Here is a 16,265-nt window from a genome sequence, read left to right as displayed (position 1 = left end):
ACATTCAAGTTAAATTAAATTTCTTAAAAAGATGTGTTTACATTAAAAGTAGTTTATTAATTAAATTATTTCTGAGTAATAAAAGTTATTTTTCTAACTATTAACTAAAATTTCTTTTGGTTATCATATATCATATGATTGATGAATTTAAATATAGCAAAAATTATTTCTGGATAAAAATATATTTTTAAAAAATACTGTATTTTATGGCATATAAAATACAACTCTTGTTCAAAAAAAGGCTAAAAAATCACCTTACATCTTATATGTGAAGTTGCAATCCATATTCTAATGAATTTTCCATATGTATAGTCCTTAGTAGGCTATAATGCAATCTCTAACTAGACCAACTCTTGAATAAAAATATTATTGTTTGATTAAACATATTATTATTAATTATTTAAACTAAAATTATTGTAAATATTATTTAGATAATATGAGACAATTATTGATTTACCATATGCATCCAGTTCTTCAAATTCATACAGTAACCCTTTCTCAACACTTTAGTGTGTTACTATTTATTTAAATGTCATATCTTGCCGCAGTTATCTTATGCAGGATGGCTTAAATATGCAAAATACTTGTTTTTAAATATTTTGTGCAGAAATAGGAATGCATTTTTTATACTGTAAAATACAGTAGATAAAAGAAGGCCTAAATCAAATCAAATCTTTGTAACAATATTTTTTTTATTTTTACATTGCAAAGTGTTCTTTTGATTTTTAAATCATAAAATTTTTAATAAATAAATTTTAATTATTGCATTGTGATTAATGTGTATATATATATATATATATATAAATATTTTTCAGGATTACTATTAAGAGGTGATGATATTTCTATGGAGGAAATGGAAAATAAAACAAAACCTCTAATAGATGAATTTTTACATATTGGCGATTTTAAGGTAATATTAAATTTTATATATTGTTGATTATAATAAATATACTGTATGATACCATTTATTATTTTTATTAGTGTTTGTAAAAAATAAAAAGTTCACAAATATTATATAGCAATGATGATTGGCCAAATTGCAGGTTTTGAGTCTCATATAGTTCTTAGATATCAGCGGCACATGACTTATGAAACTTATCTGACCATTCAAAGATTTTGAGTAAAAAATTTAAAATAGCTTCATTATATACTCTTTTAAAAATGTTTAAAATATTTTTGTTAAATCATATTACATCAATACATATGCAATAAATAATTTGACTGACACAACTAGGCTGTAATAATGGGTTTCCAAGTATGTCTAGTTGGCCACTTTTTCAAATAATAATCTGTTGCAGATATATTCTTTTGAATTATTTTATTTTTTTTTTTCAAAATTGTTCTAAAGATGTGTAAATACCCTTTGTATTTGCATGGAAAATCAAGAAATCTCAAAACTTTTAAGAAATTTCTGGAATTTTACTAACCTAAAATTTTTCATAGATGCACATATTTAAAATATTTTGTTTTGAAATAATTTAGAATATAATTTAGTCCGTACACTTAATCTTTTGGCCAGAAAATAAAGATGGAACTGAATAATGTAATAATTAAATCTCATTAGGCATTTTATTCTGTCATACTATGATTGCATAATAGTCATGATAAAATTTTTCATAGTTTAACTAGATTTTTTAACTTATTTTGTGATAATAGCATTACCTTATTTCAAATTTTTATTAATTTATATAAAACCTAATTTTTACTTTCCCAGCTGTTAAAACAGAGGGAAAGTATAGTGATATGGCAAAAAAAAAACTTTTTAGATTTTTACATTTTGGATTCAGAACACTTTGAAATGTTCAGAAATGCAAAAAAAAATTTGGGGTTAATTTCTGTATGTATGGATGTTTGTGTGCGCGCGCGTGAGGGGCACAAATTTGTTCACCGTTTGAAGCTTAATAATAATAATAACTCCTGTGCTTTTTGTCGAAAATTTCTGAAATTTTGCAAGGAGGTTTGTTTTTTAGGGGGATTGATGCTATTAAATTTTGGTGGTTAAAGGTTAGGGGTGGGAAGATAATGGGGGTTGTGTTTCTCCAGTAGGGTTGGACTTAATGACAATTTTATTTGTTATTAGCATTTACAATTTTTTATAAAACTCATCCCCATCTTCAAAACTAAGTTTTTTGCTGTTTTATAATAGTTAAAATATAAGTTTTTAAATAAAATATGATAACAGATGGCACCACCAAAATTTTAAATGTTACTGGGAAAGTTGAACAACTCGTTGCTGGTTTATTTATATTTGTTATTTTTGAAATTGAATAATGAATTATTATAGAATGCAATTTATTCTCATTAAAAATTTTTGCAATTAATACTTGAAATTAAATAAAATTAATAAGGAACAAATATTGTTATTTTTTACTTAGTTTTTGCTTTAATATTTCAAAGCTATTATGTATGCTTCATCTTCCAAAAAAAAAGCTACCACCATTTTAAATTATGTTAATTACTGTTTGAGAACATTGTTATGTACATTAAAACATGGAAAACTGCCCAAATTTTATATCTGCCCATTAGTTTCTCAGTATGTGCACCTCATGTCAACTGGCAAACACCCAACCAATATTCAGATTCTTCCTACACTCACTACAACATTATTATTATTATTTATTTTTTTTTTTTTATAATTATTTCATCTGCAGCATTCATAATTTACAGTTTCTGAAAATTACTGCTATTATATTTCAATTTTGCAAAGTACAGAACACAAAATGCCTTTTCTATTGTGGAGTTGCCATTTTTACTTAGGGCACTTCCCTAAATAAAAATGGTAGTAATAAAAAAAACAAGATGCTTGAGTGCTGGTGGGAGATGAAACCTGAACAGTTACTCTATTGATTGGTGTACATTGCATACTTCTCAGATAATAATTAATATTATTACAGTAATTTAAAATGGCAGCATTCATTTTGGAAGGTTCTGTATTTTTAAAATCTAAAATTATTTTAGTGTAAAATTTAATTAATTTTAAATTTTACTATTATTATTATTTTTTATCATGTAATAAATCTTATTTCATTGTGTTCAATGTGAACAAATCAAAATGTATCAGATAAAATGTTAAATAAGTGTTTTTACTAATTATTTGATCATGTTTACAAGATATTTGAAATTTATTTTTTTAATTTATAGAAATATTTATATATTTTTTGTAGGAGGCAACACAATGTGTATTGGAAATTGCTTCAGAAAATTCTGTTCATCATTTTATTATGGCTGCTGTTAATCAAGTTCTAGAGCGTTCAAATCAAGCTCGTAATATGGTTGGCCAGCTGCTTCAAGATTTAGTCATTAAGAAGATAATTACAATTGATCATTATATAAAAGGGTATGTTAAATTGACTTATTAAAGAATAATTAACATATAATAAAAATACAGAAAATTTTTAAAATTTTTTCCTGGATTAAATGTAATTTATAACAACATTATGTTTAATTTTGTGGATTTTAGGTAATTAGATATTTTTTCTTTTTTTAACTCTTTCCACCCAGTGGGCACTAAGAGAGCCTCTTTTAGCAAGCCCATTATGAGTTTGGCCAGGCCTACAATGGGGCAACTGGGTGGTGAGGGATGGGGCCCAACATATTCGGACAAACCACCCCCGAAAAATTCCTGGGAATTTTTGACCCTTCTGGATTCGATCCCGGGTCCCCCAGAGTGGTAGGCTGACACCTTGACTGCTCAGCCATCTGGCCAATTAATTAGATAATATTAATAAAATAACAAAAATATTTGTTGTGATCTCTTACATTAAGAGAGAAACTGTAAGTAGATTATGTAAGGAAGTGACAGATATATTGGCCACTTCATATTTTGGTTCACCCAATGTAATTGCCTTCTAACAGTTAAGAAATAAAAAAAAAGTGTTATTCTGTTAAGAATATTCTTTTAAAATAATTATATTTATTTATCTTGTGCTTAAATAAATATAAGCATATAAAGAGTTATTTAAATTAAAACCATTTTAATCTTATGTGATACTTTCAATTTTTCAATTTGCTTTAAAATATTTTAGAAACATCTGTTATTGAACTTGTAGTTAATTTAGAATTCTCTGTAATGCTTACAGTGCTGACATAAAAAATGAAATTTTATAGAATACAAACTAGCTAAATTTTACTTTTAATTAAAATGTTTCTCTTTTATTTAATAAAATAAACCACATTATTCAAAAACCTAATTTGAATTGTCTTCTGATGTTTATAGTTGTTATAATATTTTATAAAACTACTCAATGAAAATTATATCCCTACAATATTAATATGCTTTCATATTCAAATAAAATATAAGATTTTTATTTGAAAACTATTTTTTATTTTTTTATTTTAGATTTATGCCAATATTAGAAATGGCAGAGGATTCAGCAATTGATATCCCTAGGTTTTGGGAGTATCTTGGGGAAATGATTGCTCCAATGATACAAGATGGTACTGTACCTTTAACTTTTCTTAAGAAAATAGCTGCTCCTTGCATTGTTTCAGGAACTGCTGGAAAACTAGTTGCTAATATTCTTCAAGCTGCAGCTAAAAAACTGGTTAGTGTTTCTATTTGATGATAAATATTTTTGTTAAATTATAGTTTAACACATTTTATTTTATCGTTGTCTGCTTTATGAAAAAATATTAATTCAAATTTTAATTTACTTAAGTGGGCATTAAAACATAAGATGTCTATGATGATATCTTATGTTAATGTTATAAAGTATTATTTATATATCAATTTTATTTAATTAGATATAAAAGATATTTATAAACAAAATTACAGTAGAACCTTAGTAATTCAGAGTAAAAATCTAGTTCAGATTAGTGAGATTCTTACCCAAATGTGTATTGTATGGTTCAAAAAGTACATTTTCTTTAAAGTTAAATTATTTTGTGCACTTTAAATGAACAAACACAAGCTTGTTTGATAAAATTCTCCAGTGCAAAAGAAGTAGTAGCATTGTTCTTGTCATTGCTAACATTTACTAATTTGAGTGTATAAAAATATACTAATTTTTGTTTGTGATTTTTTTCTGACTGTTCTTTGATTACATATTGACATGTTGATTTAAGAGGAAGGTAATAGTTGTTAAAGTCCAGATTAGACTTGACAAATTTATTTTATTTTACCATTATTTTAAAAAATACACTATTTAAAATAGTAATCTGAATTAGTGAGATTTTACTATATTATACTAAAAATAAATTAAATGGAACATGAACATGTTTGTCTTCTGCTTTGAATATATTTTGTTTAATGAAGCTGCATTCTGAAAATGAAATTAAAATATTAAAAGCTTAGAGAAGTGATTCCTAACTCTCTTTTCTTTTTTTCTTTTTTTTTAGCATTGATTCCATATGAAAAATATTTTTTCAATCAACCCCCTTAAAATTTTTGTTATTTTCCAAGATTTTGTGTCATATATCAAGTAAATTATTAAATCAGTTAATCAATCCCACATGATTACTATCCTTATTTGAAAATTATCTGAAATTCTCAAAAAGTACAAATAATAAGTATCTGATTTTTTCATTGATCACAGTTGACCCCTTGAGTTCTATCAACCCCTTTCAAAATTCCCTTGATCTCAAAGGGATCTATATTGACTCTATTGGAAATTCTTGGCTTAGAAGTATTTTAGATTCTTAAATAGTAAAGCATTAATTGATTGATCAGAAGGTCTTTTCACAAAATTAACTTTGAAAAAAGATGTAAATTAAAGTTATTTATTATAGTGCCTTTGAAGGAAAAATAATTTTTATTCATATAGAACAGTGATTCCCAACCCTAGGAGTATGCAAAGTAAAATTAATAATGGTGGGTGTACTATAAGGATATTCAGATTTTGCATTGAGACCTTTGGCAACATCATATAATTTTAATTCAAGAAATTGATTTAATAAAAATATGTAACAGAGACTAAAAATGTCTTCACTTTTTGCTATGTCCAATCACCATGAACAATTAATTTCCACTTAGAAGATAAAGAAATTGATCTTTTGAGTTTTAAATACATACCATTTATTATTAGTTTCTTTTTTATTAACTGACTTCAAAAAGCAATGGTGTGGTAAGTAGAAAAGTAGATATAAACACCAAACACTAAACATTTGTACCTATAGAGATAACTCTTTTTAATTTTCATCAATTCAGTGGCCCTATGCACCGAACTTGCTATGTCATTGCTATTTATTTACAGTTGTAACAAGTTTAAAATACAACTATATATATAAAGTACAAGCATTTTTTTTTTATTGTAAGGGGTACAATTTAGAAAAATGGGCTGCCAAGGAGTATGCAAATCAAAAAAGGTTAGGCTGCTGATATAGAATATTAATTTATGGAATAAAAATTATCTGTTAAAGTTCAGCAAATGTATAATTATATTAGCTGTTTTTTAATAGATTTTTTTAATATCAACTGATTTAATAGATAAAAATTAACTCGCATTTTGGGGTGATGTATCCAGCAGTATCTGCTGATACATCACCCCAAAATTCAATAAAAAAGGTCATGTATCATGACCTTTTTTATTGAATTTCTCAAAAGTAAGTAACAGTTGAACTGCGGGCTTTGTAGTATTCCCCAACTGATATGTTCTGAAGCGATTCCTACAGTGGTTTTCAAGTTTATGACCCTTTTTTCAGAGAAATTTTATGAAAAACAATACCTTACTACCACCTGCAGTAAATTCTCACATAGCTTGAGAATGGTGTCCTCTTGATTGTTGCATATAACAATTGCAATTCAGTAAAATAACAATATAGAATGTTACTTCACCTCAATGCTACACATTCTATCTTTTTCTCCTAATTTCAATGACCGAACCAATACCAATTTATTTCAAATGGGCCACTGCAACTGTTTTGACAATGCAGTTTTCTTGCTTTGGTGTTATTGCCTGGCTTTCTCACAATCAGAGCATGATAACAAATTTAATACTTTCAATTTTGCAACAATTAAAATTTATGTTCATTACATAGCAATACCATTTAATAATTATGACCCAAACATTTATTTGGTAATTTTATCAATATTTTTTAATTTATTAAAAATAAAATTATAGAATTTATTACTGGCAATACTAGTTATTAAATCTTAAAGAAAACATTCCCCTGAGAGCAAGTCAATTTGTTAGTCATTTCATCCACTACTGACAGAGAAGGGAGTTTTTTTTTGTAAACAAAGTAATGAAACAATTAGCAGTTTGTTGCCTTTCACAGTGGGGAGCTGGCAGAGTCTATTACTTTCATGGGAGAAAAGGAACAAAGCTTTACTGTGGTGAAGTTACAAGATAATACAATCCTGTGAAATTTAACAAATCCAATGTCAATAAATGAAAGTTGAATATTTATTATGAGTTGAAATTTGATAAGTTACTTTTTTGCATAAAAAATCATTAACTGTGCTTTGGGCATGTAGAATATTGTGACATCACTTGAGGCATGTGTATCCACAAGATACATAATGCAAATTAATGTGATTTTTATATTTTTACAGTTATATGCTTGACTATGCTTATATCTTTGATTTCTACACTTTCTCTACTATCTAATAGTATAATCTATATATAGCTTGTTCTTTGTTGATCCTATTGTTAATTTTAATTTGATATAAATTTTTAGGGAAGTAAAGTTGGAGAATTATGGCGTGCAGCTGGTCTGCAATGGACAGATTTTCTTGGTCCCAATGAAGATGTCAAAAAGTTTATTCAAGATAATGTTAGTATATTTTTTTGTGTAATTTTTAAATTAATTAAAACATGCTGATATTTTTAATTTTATGTGAATACATAATTAATATTTATATTAAAAGTAATATAATTCAATCAATCTTCTAGAGTAATTCTATAGACTATAAAACAATAAATTTCAGAAATTTTTGACAAAAGACATAATTTATGTAGGAATAATGATAGAAATAGTAACGATAATCTTCCAGCATTCAGCTAAATCTTCAACTGTCTTATGGATAGAATGATGATGATCTGGTGTTCATAACATCTTTTGTCCTTTTTGCACTGTTACCAACTGTCATCTCCCCTTATTAGTCTCTCTCTCTCCCATTCTCATCTCACCTGCAACCCCTCATTTATTTTCTTAGCAGCTTAGGAATGTTACTCATCTAATTAATTAATTAATTAATAAACACTTTTATGACTAAAGATGTTTTTATTATTAATATTTCAGTGTTACATTTCGTAATATTTTACTATTGCTCTTTTTATCTATCAATAATTTTACTTTTCTAGTGGTCTTGTAATTTTATTTAATATGGTTAAATTAATGTTGGCAATGAAACCAGGTTTTGGAAAACTGGTTAACAGGTTTGTAACATCCATTGAAATTGATAAAATTATCATTACAGTATCATTGTATTTATTTACTTGTCATTTTTTACTTTTAGTTGGCAGTAAAGTATTTAAGATGATTCTACATAACTGATGTTACTACCAAAAAATTTCAGTGTAACATTATATTAATATTTGTACATGGCACTAATTAAACATCCTTGACTTTTTAAAAATTAACTTGAATTTATTTTAAAATGATAAAGTTTTCAAATGCTGTTTGTTATATATTAATACTTAGACCCCTGCATTTACCAACATTGAAGAAACACTAACCTCTTTATTGAAAGGAATAATATATGAATCTTGTCTAATATTTACCATAGTACTTCATTAATAACAATAAAATACAATAATAAAACATCAATGCTACTAAATTGAAAGTGATTTTGAAATTGGCTTTGTTGAAAACCAATTAACTGGTTCTGAGAATTTCTGGTTTTGCCAACAATAGTTTATGTACATTGGTATTAAAAAGAAAAAAGTTTTAGAAATTTTGAAGGCGAAAGGATTGTAAAATTTCTTTTATTTTCAGAAAAAATTAATTCAGAGATTAATATTGTAAGAATAGTGAAATATTTCATTATCTATACTTAATATTTAAAAGTAATAAATTTTTAATATCTTAGTATTAAGTGGATTGCATAGTAAGTGACAAAAAAAAATCTCTTCAGTTATCAAAATAATACAGTAAATTTATAAATTTGATTTTTATTATGGCATGTTTACATTGTTTAAAAGTGTTCACTCAAATCACTGACTTGCCTCAGTTTTATGTTTAATCTACAAGAATTGGCAATTCGAATATTTAAAAATGAAGTAAATAATTTTTAAAAATTATCAGCAGAAATAATATAATTTAGATAAAAATAAACATATATTTTTAATAAAAAATTAAAAATTTATTTAATAATTGTAACTTTGCAAAATCTAAAATAAGAAAAATATTTTAAAAGATTTTTAATAATACTGTTATTTTTAATATTTTTATTAAAAGCTAATTTATATTAAGCAGATTAGTTTTAAATTTTTTTAAACAAATACTTTATTAATCTAATATACTGAATATTTTTATTTTCAGAAATTAGAATTTACAGTACAGACAGAACCCGAACCTACATCTGTTCTTTCAATTAGTGAAATTAAAGGAGAATTAGATTTTTTACTTCAGAAAAAATGTGTAAACAATGAGCAGATATTTGATTGGATTGAAGTTAGTTTTTCCTGTTTGTTGTGTTTTTTTTTTTTTTTATTCTTTTACTTTCTTAACATATTACAGCTGCACCCTAATATCCAAATTCCTACTACAATGAATGATATTCTTTACTATCTGTTACAATATCTGAATTAAAGAATCCCAGTATTACAAATTTGTTTGAGTGTTTTCATTTGGCTGATAAAAGTGGGAAATATGGGTAATGCCATTACTGCTGTTTGTTTTCATTTGTTTCAGTAGAATTATAATGTATTTTAATGCAATTAGCCATTTTTTTAGTACAAAATTTTAGGTACATTCTTAATAGTACAGTAGGTTCACTACCTATTTGATTATGCTCATTGTTCTATTTTTATATGTTAATACATTAATATAAAATGCACAGCATTAATACAACACTTTTATTGTAATTTACTACTTATTAATTCCATATAAAGGGTAATACAAAAACTTATTTGTTATTTTTTACAAACATAGCTTTTAATGATCTCAGTAACTACTTATTAATGTGGTAATTTGTTTGTAGTAAGGGTTGTTAGATAAGTAGATGTTTTGTAGTGTTTCAGTGTCATTTAGAGAAATTGGTTGGATTATTCAGATGTGCTGGCTGGTAATGAATTTCTAATTTACCATAATAAAAAATGAAAAAATCTTTTATTTGAATTTCTGATATTCAACTTATTCATGAACACATCAGACTTACATAATTGGGGTATAGCTGTAATTTTTAATTATATGAGATCTTAATAGTTTAATTTTATGTAAAATTTTTTATTTTATGTAAATGTATATTTAAAATGTATTATTAAACAAATATTGTAGAAATTTTAAAAATAATATTTTACAAATTAAATTTGTACATTCTTAAGTTGAATATAAGATTCAAGTTTATTGTGTTGATCTATTTTGACCATTATATGCATGTATGGAAAGAATTGGTAATAAAATAGAAACTTTTTCTTTCTGATTGCATCATTGTGAAATTTTAAAGTTATTTTCTTAAAAATTTGATAATTACAGTTTATTATTGCTTATATTATTAATATAAGCAGCAATAAACTGTAATTTAAATAAAAATACTAATAAATAATTATTTACATTACTTTTTAGAACTATTTAATTTACACATTATTTATAAATTATTAAAGCCAGTGTTTTTGTATCTAGATTAATATATGATAGAATTCCAAAGACTAATTTTATATATTAAAAAGAAATTTTGTTTATTAATTATTTAATAATTTGTAGTAATTTGAAAATTGCAAAGTTAAAAATAATTTGTAACTTTATAATTTTTTAATTCAAGGCGAATGTAGGAGGAAAAAGGATGAAAGAACCTCAGTTTGTTCGAGCATTAGTAACATCAGTAATGGAAAATGCTATTGATGGTAAGTTTTATTAAGTATAAATAATTATAAATTTATTAGAATTTTGATAATGATTTTTTTAATGTTAAATTACTGTAAAGATATTCCATAAACAAAATGCTTAGTTGAAGGAATTTGTCATTTTTAATAAATATACCATAAAAATGAAATATTCTGCAGTAAAATGAAGAAGTTAAGCATCCTTTACACTCATTTTCTTAAACAATAGAAGTATAAAGCTACCCTAAAGATTTTACTGTTGAAATTAATTCAGTTTGTTTTTAGCAGGTGGCTGTTACAAAAGTATAATTTAAGGATTAAAAAAAAATGAAAGATGATAAGTTCTATGTTTTACTGTATAAAACTAACAAGAAAACACGATTCGTGTCTAAAATTGAGAATTACTGCTGAAACTGTGACCAGTGAAATTTTAGAATTTTAAAAATCATCATTTTTGTGTAATAAGTTAAACTGTAATTCTTACAGATATCTAAACTAGATAGACATATCATAATATAACATAATATATATTTTAAAATTACAATAAAACCTTGATTTAACAGATAAATTGTCATATGTGAAAATTAACACCCTGTTATTTTTAAAACGTGTTTTAAATGTAATTAAATTAACATGTTTTTTTTTTCTTCAAATTTGAGTCACCACTCTTAATTTATGCCACAATGGGAATGTCTTGATATAATGTCATTCAAAGACAAATAAATAGAAAATTTTTTTTTTGCCAAATTGAATTTTGTTTTTTTTTAAAAAACATTTATTTATTTAGTTAAATAAATGTTCTTAAAAAGAAAACAAAATTTAATAATAAATATTTAGTTAAATAAATAAATAAAGTTAAAGTGTATTTTACATAAAAGGTTTGTTTATTTATTTCAGTTTAGATCATATACTCATTTATTACACTCTTAAAACTATGATGAGTATATAGCAATAATATATATAGAAAAATTTTCTCTGAAATTAAACTTCTCGTGCATACTTACTTTTAATGACACAAATGTATCTACATAAGTAAAAACAGATAAAATAACTAATTTGTCAATTTTTTTATGCATCTGGAAAACCTACTTTTATTATATAAGAGACTTTCTGCTTTAATGGATACTCCCTTGCCTGAATTAGTCTGTTAAATTGAGGCTTTACTGTAATTACATTTTTCAATAGTTTTCCAGTAATACAGATTATTTTCAATTTAGGTCGTAACAAATTAATAGAAGATAAAGTTCATGAAAGAGTGGATCTTCTTAATCGATATTTAGATCATAAAGAGCATCTTGAGCTTCAAGCTGTGTATGCTTTACAAGCTCTAATGAATCAATTATCTCATCCTAAAGGTTAGTTGTTATCTGATAAAAATGGATTTATTCCTAGGTTATTAAAACAAGTGTAAAAGTTCTTAAAGAATATTTTTGCAATTATTTTAAATTTTTATTTGATAGTATTCAAGTTTTAAATTCATTCTATTCACCCTGATAAAATATATCCAAAATAAAAACCTGCCTTCAATGAATATATTATTAAATAATGCACATTTTCATCCCTCAAATGTGTATAAACATTAAAATAACAAAAAAATTCAGAAAAATATTTGATAATAGTATCAGATATATTGAAACTATTCTTACTATCATGGGAAATTCTAAGTTTTATAATTATATATTATTTTCATTTGTGGAATTGTCTTAATTCATTCATTTTAACCTGCACAAGTAAATATTGCTATTCTAACAATATTTACCTGTGCAAACAGAAAAAATAATCATAATAACAACAATAACTGGTATTAATATATTTAAAAAGATTTATTTTGGCATATATTCATTAATTTTTCAATGACTAATCGTAGACAATAAATGTTTTCAGTGATTTAGTATTGATGAAAGGTAAAATCATTGCTAAATAAATTTATTATGAATTTTAAGTAAAATCTACTTTTTATGAATAAAAATCTGTTAAAAACACAGCTTTCTTTTACCCAGTTTATTGATACACAATTTTCAAAACAAAAAGTCATTAGAATCCATTTTATATACCATATTTACTTGCATATAAGATGAGATTTTTATTCATTTATCACAGCTTCAAATTCCTAGGTCATCCTATACACGTGAGTGAAAGATTCTTTGTGTTTTTGCAAATAATTTTTGTGAACGCTGTATTTGCTTGGCAAAAAAAGGTTCCTGATTGTCCAGCTTTACATGAACAAATTATGTTGTCATTTTACAAGATTTTTCCTTAAAGTTTAGTATGCCAGTAATTTTTGCAGGGCAATGTGTGCATTTATGTTCATTTGATATTTTACTTGTGATTAAACAAAATAAAATTAGAATTGTATTAACAAATCTAATTTTCTTTATTTTGATCTTTAAAGTTGCACCTCATCCTCCTATATGCGAGTAAATACAATATGTATGTATGTGTGTATATATATATACACATATATACATATATATTTATTATATTTACTCGCATATATATATATGTGTATATATATATACATACATGTTTTTGCTAGGAGTTACTAAAATTTGTTATATTTATTTTATTGTACACTAATGCATACAGTGATGATGATATTAATATTTTTTTAATTATTTCAGGAAAAATCATTAAAACAAAATAGATTTATTATGCTAAGTTTCAGTAGATGTTAAGAACTAAATTTTAAAATTTTTTAAAATCAATTTTGGTTTAAATCTTTTGTACCATAACATGGCTTACTTTAGTTTATTTGTTGGTTTTAGCTTACAAACAAGCTTTAAAAAGAAAAAAACAGAAAATTAAAAATGTTAATTTCAGTTTTTTGTTTTTAAAGTTTGTTTTTAAACTAAGCCAACAAATAGTATTAAACCCATTTCATTGTATTTTTTATTTAGTTTGATTATAAAAAATCACAAATATATTTTTACTTCTTATAAAATTAGATAAATAGATTTAAGTGGAAATTGGATAGTAGCTAAGAAGCTTTATTAACAACATTATTACCTATATGCATTAGTTTTGAATAAAATAAATATACCAAATTTTACAGCAAAATTTTAACAATTCTTTTTAGCAAGAAAAAAATACACTCCAAAAAAACAGAATTCTAATAATCACTTTTGTTCTGAAATTGTTTCTTAAGTTTTCAGAAATCCTCTTGAACAATAACCTCCTGAATAGTAGACATGGCTACTATTCAAGAGAAGTTATTGTTCAAGCTGTGAGGACAAGGAGCAGTTCATACTGTATTTGAATGTGATTAATATTTACATAAAATATGTATATTCATATTATAATGTATTGGATAATTCAGGAAAATTTCTTGTGTAATTTTTGCATGTGATTTAACTGCAAATTTTTTCATTTAGGGTCATTTTCATCGATTTTCAGATTTTATTTTATTTTTTAATTACATTGCATTTGGCAAATGAAATCAGCCATTTTTTTTTAATAGATAGTACAGCATAATATAAAGATTTTTAAAAACTTTTGAAATTGTCATCTTGTTCTAAATTAGTGAAATTACCATCTGAAAACTTTTTTATTTTTTTTTCCATTTTAATGACTTGCCAAAAAATATTTTAATATACATCATCTTATGCGTGTCATTTTTTTATTTGTGATTCATGGCAAAGAAACAGTAATATAAAGAAAAGTTCAAAAATTACATTTTCCTACTATGGCCTTTGAAGAATCAATTTATTTCTGTTACATTTGGAAAAATATTTTTATGAAAAAGCAGTTGATTTGTATAAGTACATGAAAATGACAAAAATGATTATTTTTTTCTTTAACTTTTTTAGATGTTTTAAGGATTATGTTTGATCTGCTGTATGATGAAGAACTAATATCAGAAGATGCTTTCACACAGTGGGAACAGAGTACTGATCCAGCTGAACAAGAAGGCAAAGGCGTAGCATTAAAATCCGTATCTTCTTTCTTTTCTTGGTTAAAACAAGCAGATGGAGAAGATTTTTCAGAAGAGAACTGACTGATTAGGAAAATTAGAAATAAGAAAACTGCAGTGCACACAGCAAAGAGGGAGAATGTGGATTTATTGTGTTTTAACAATTTTACTCATTTATCCTTGTTAAAAGTATTGCTCACAGAGATCACATTCTAGTACTTTGCAATGTGTAGTGCTATTATTCCTTTATTCCATTTTATCTGTTAGTTATTATAAACAGAAGAAATGGAAATTTTTTCACTTCAGACCAGATGGGTCATGTATACCTACAATTTTTTTGACAAAGGGGGGTTGTTATGTTATGGGTCAAGCCCCTAAATTTTTTTACCCAAAACTTGTATTGTTGCTATGATATTCTTTATATATATACATATACATAAGTAAATAAATAATTATATATATATATATAAATATATCACCTTTATGTTCTTTCTGCAAGAACATTCCTGTTTGTCTTAGTATTCACTTTGAATGTATTTTGTCTCATGAAGGAGAGACCTTTGATGCTTCCTTGCCAGACATGCTTGTGTTTATAGATTCAAACAGATGTTCAGCAGGAAGTGCAATTTTGCGTGAGTAAAATTTAGAACATATTTATATTTCTTCTCTTCATGACCAGGAAGAAAGAAACAATGTTGGAAATGAATTTCTTGCCTGTGAGAATAAATATTCAAAGAAAAAATAAAACAGTTATATACATTCTGTTGTAAATTGAAAGTTAGGTAGTTATTTAATTCTGATGTGTAAATTATTGCAAGCATTGTCCAGTTTCCATATAAAAAAATGTTTATAAATTTACGCATCTAACTGGGCAGCAGTTATTATTATGCCTGAGACGGTCTGTTATGCAACTGTACTCTTTGTGACCACTTGGAGTTATATTCATTAAAAGGAGACTGAACTGCATTATTTTTAATACCTGCCATCTTCTCAGTTCTCCATCTAATCTTTAAAATGACTGTGGAAACCGACTTACCTGTCGGAGAGGGTCACAAGCGTGTAATAGATGTAAAATGTGTACTCCTCTTGTACATAAGGGAAAAATAAAACAAACAATAAGAAATATTCGAGGGTATGTAATGTGTGCAAGATTGCTTAATGCCAATACAATTTTTGTACACAATTTTTATTTATATATACATTTAAAAAAATGTACACACATTATAAAATATTAACCCAACTACAGTGTGATTTGTAAATTTAATCAGTTGAAGTAAAAAGTTTACATATTGAAATGTACATAATCTGCACAGTTGTACATGTTTTTTTATGACACTTGATTAAGTGTTTGCATTCTCTTTTGTTTTCTGTTTTTTTCTTTTGCTTGTTTTTATTTTATTACTTGTAAATTATTATGAATAGTTATTAAG

At 25.2% G+C, this 16,265-nt stretch overlaps 1 protein-coding gene across 2 annotated transcripts in view; it reads left to right on the top strand.

The window, feature by feature from the left end:
- Positions 1 to 15,960, top strand: part of LOC136987357 (eukaryotic translation initiation factor 4 gamma 3-like) — a 112,120-nt gene extending 96,160 nt beyond the window's left edge. For both annotated transcript variants that reach the window (XM_067285099.1, XM_067285092.1), the window contains exons 23-30: positions 816 to 910; positions 3,165 to 3,337; positions 4,340 to 4,544; positions 7,618 to 7,713; positions 9,424 to 9,555; positions 10,865 to 10,946; positions 12,143 to 12,280; positions 14,732 to 15,960. In XM_067285099.1, coding sequence (XP_067141200.1) covers positions 816 to 910; positions 3,165 to 3,337; positions 4,340 to 4,544; positions 7,618 to 7,713; positions 9,424 to 9,555; positions 10,865 to 10,946; positions 12,143 to 12,280; positions 14,732 to 14,919 — 1,109 coding nt within the window. In that variant the 3' untranslated portion in view covers positions 14,920 to 15,960. The remainder of the gene's footprint in view (positions 1 to 815; positions 911 to 3,164; positions 3,338 to 4,339; positions 4,545 to 7,617; positions 7,714 to 9,423; positions 9,556 to 10,864; positions 10,947 to 12,142; positions 12,281 to 14,731) is intronic.
- The last annotated feature ends 305 nt before the right edge of the window (positions 15,961 to 16,265 follow it).

The sequence above is a fragment of the Centruroides vittatus genome, unplaced genomic scaffold (genome assembly GCF_030686945.1).
Source record: "Centruroides vittatus isolate TY-2023 unplaced genomic scaffold, ASM3068694v2 contig_1218, whole genome shotgun sequence".
Lineage (NCBI taxonomy): Eukaryota > Metazoa > Arthropoda > Arachnida > Scorpiones > Buthidae > Centruroides > Centruroides vittatus.
This window is presented reverse-complemented; position numbering and strand designations above follow the sequence as displayed.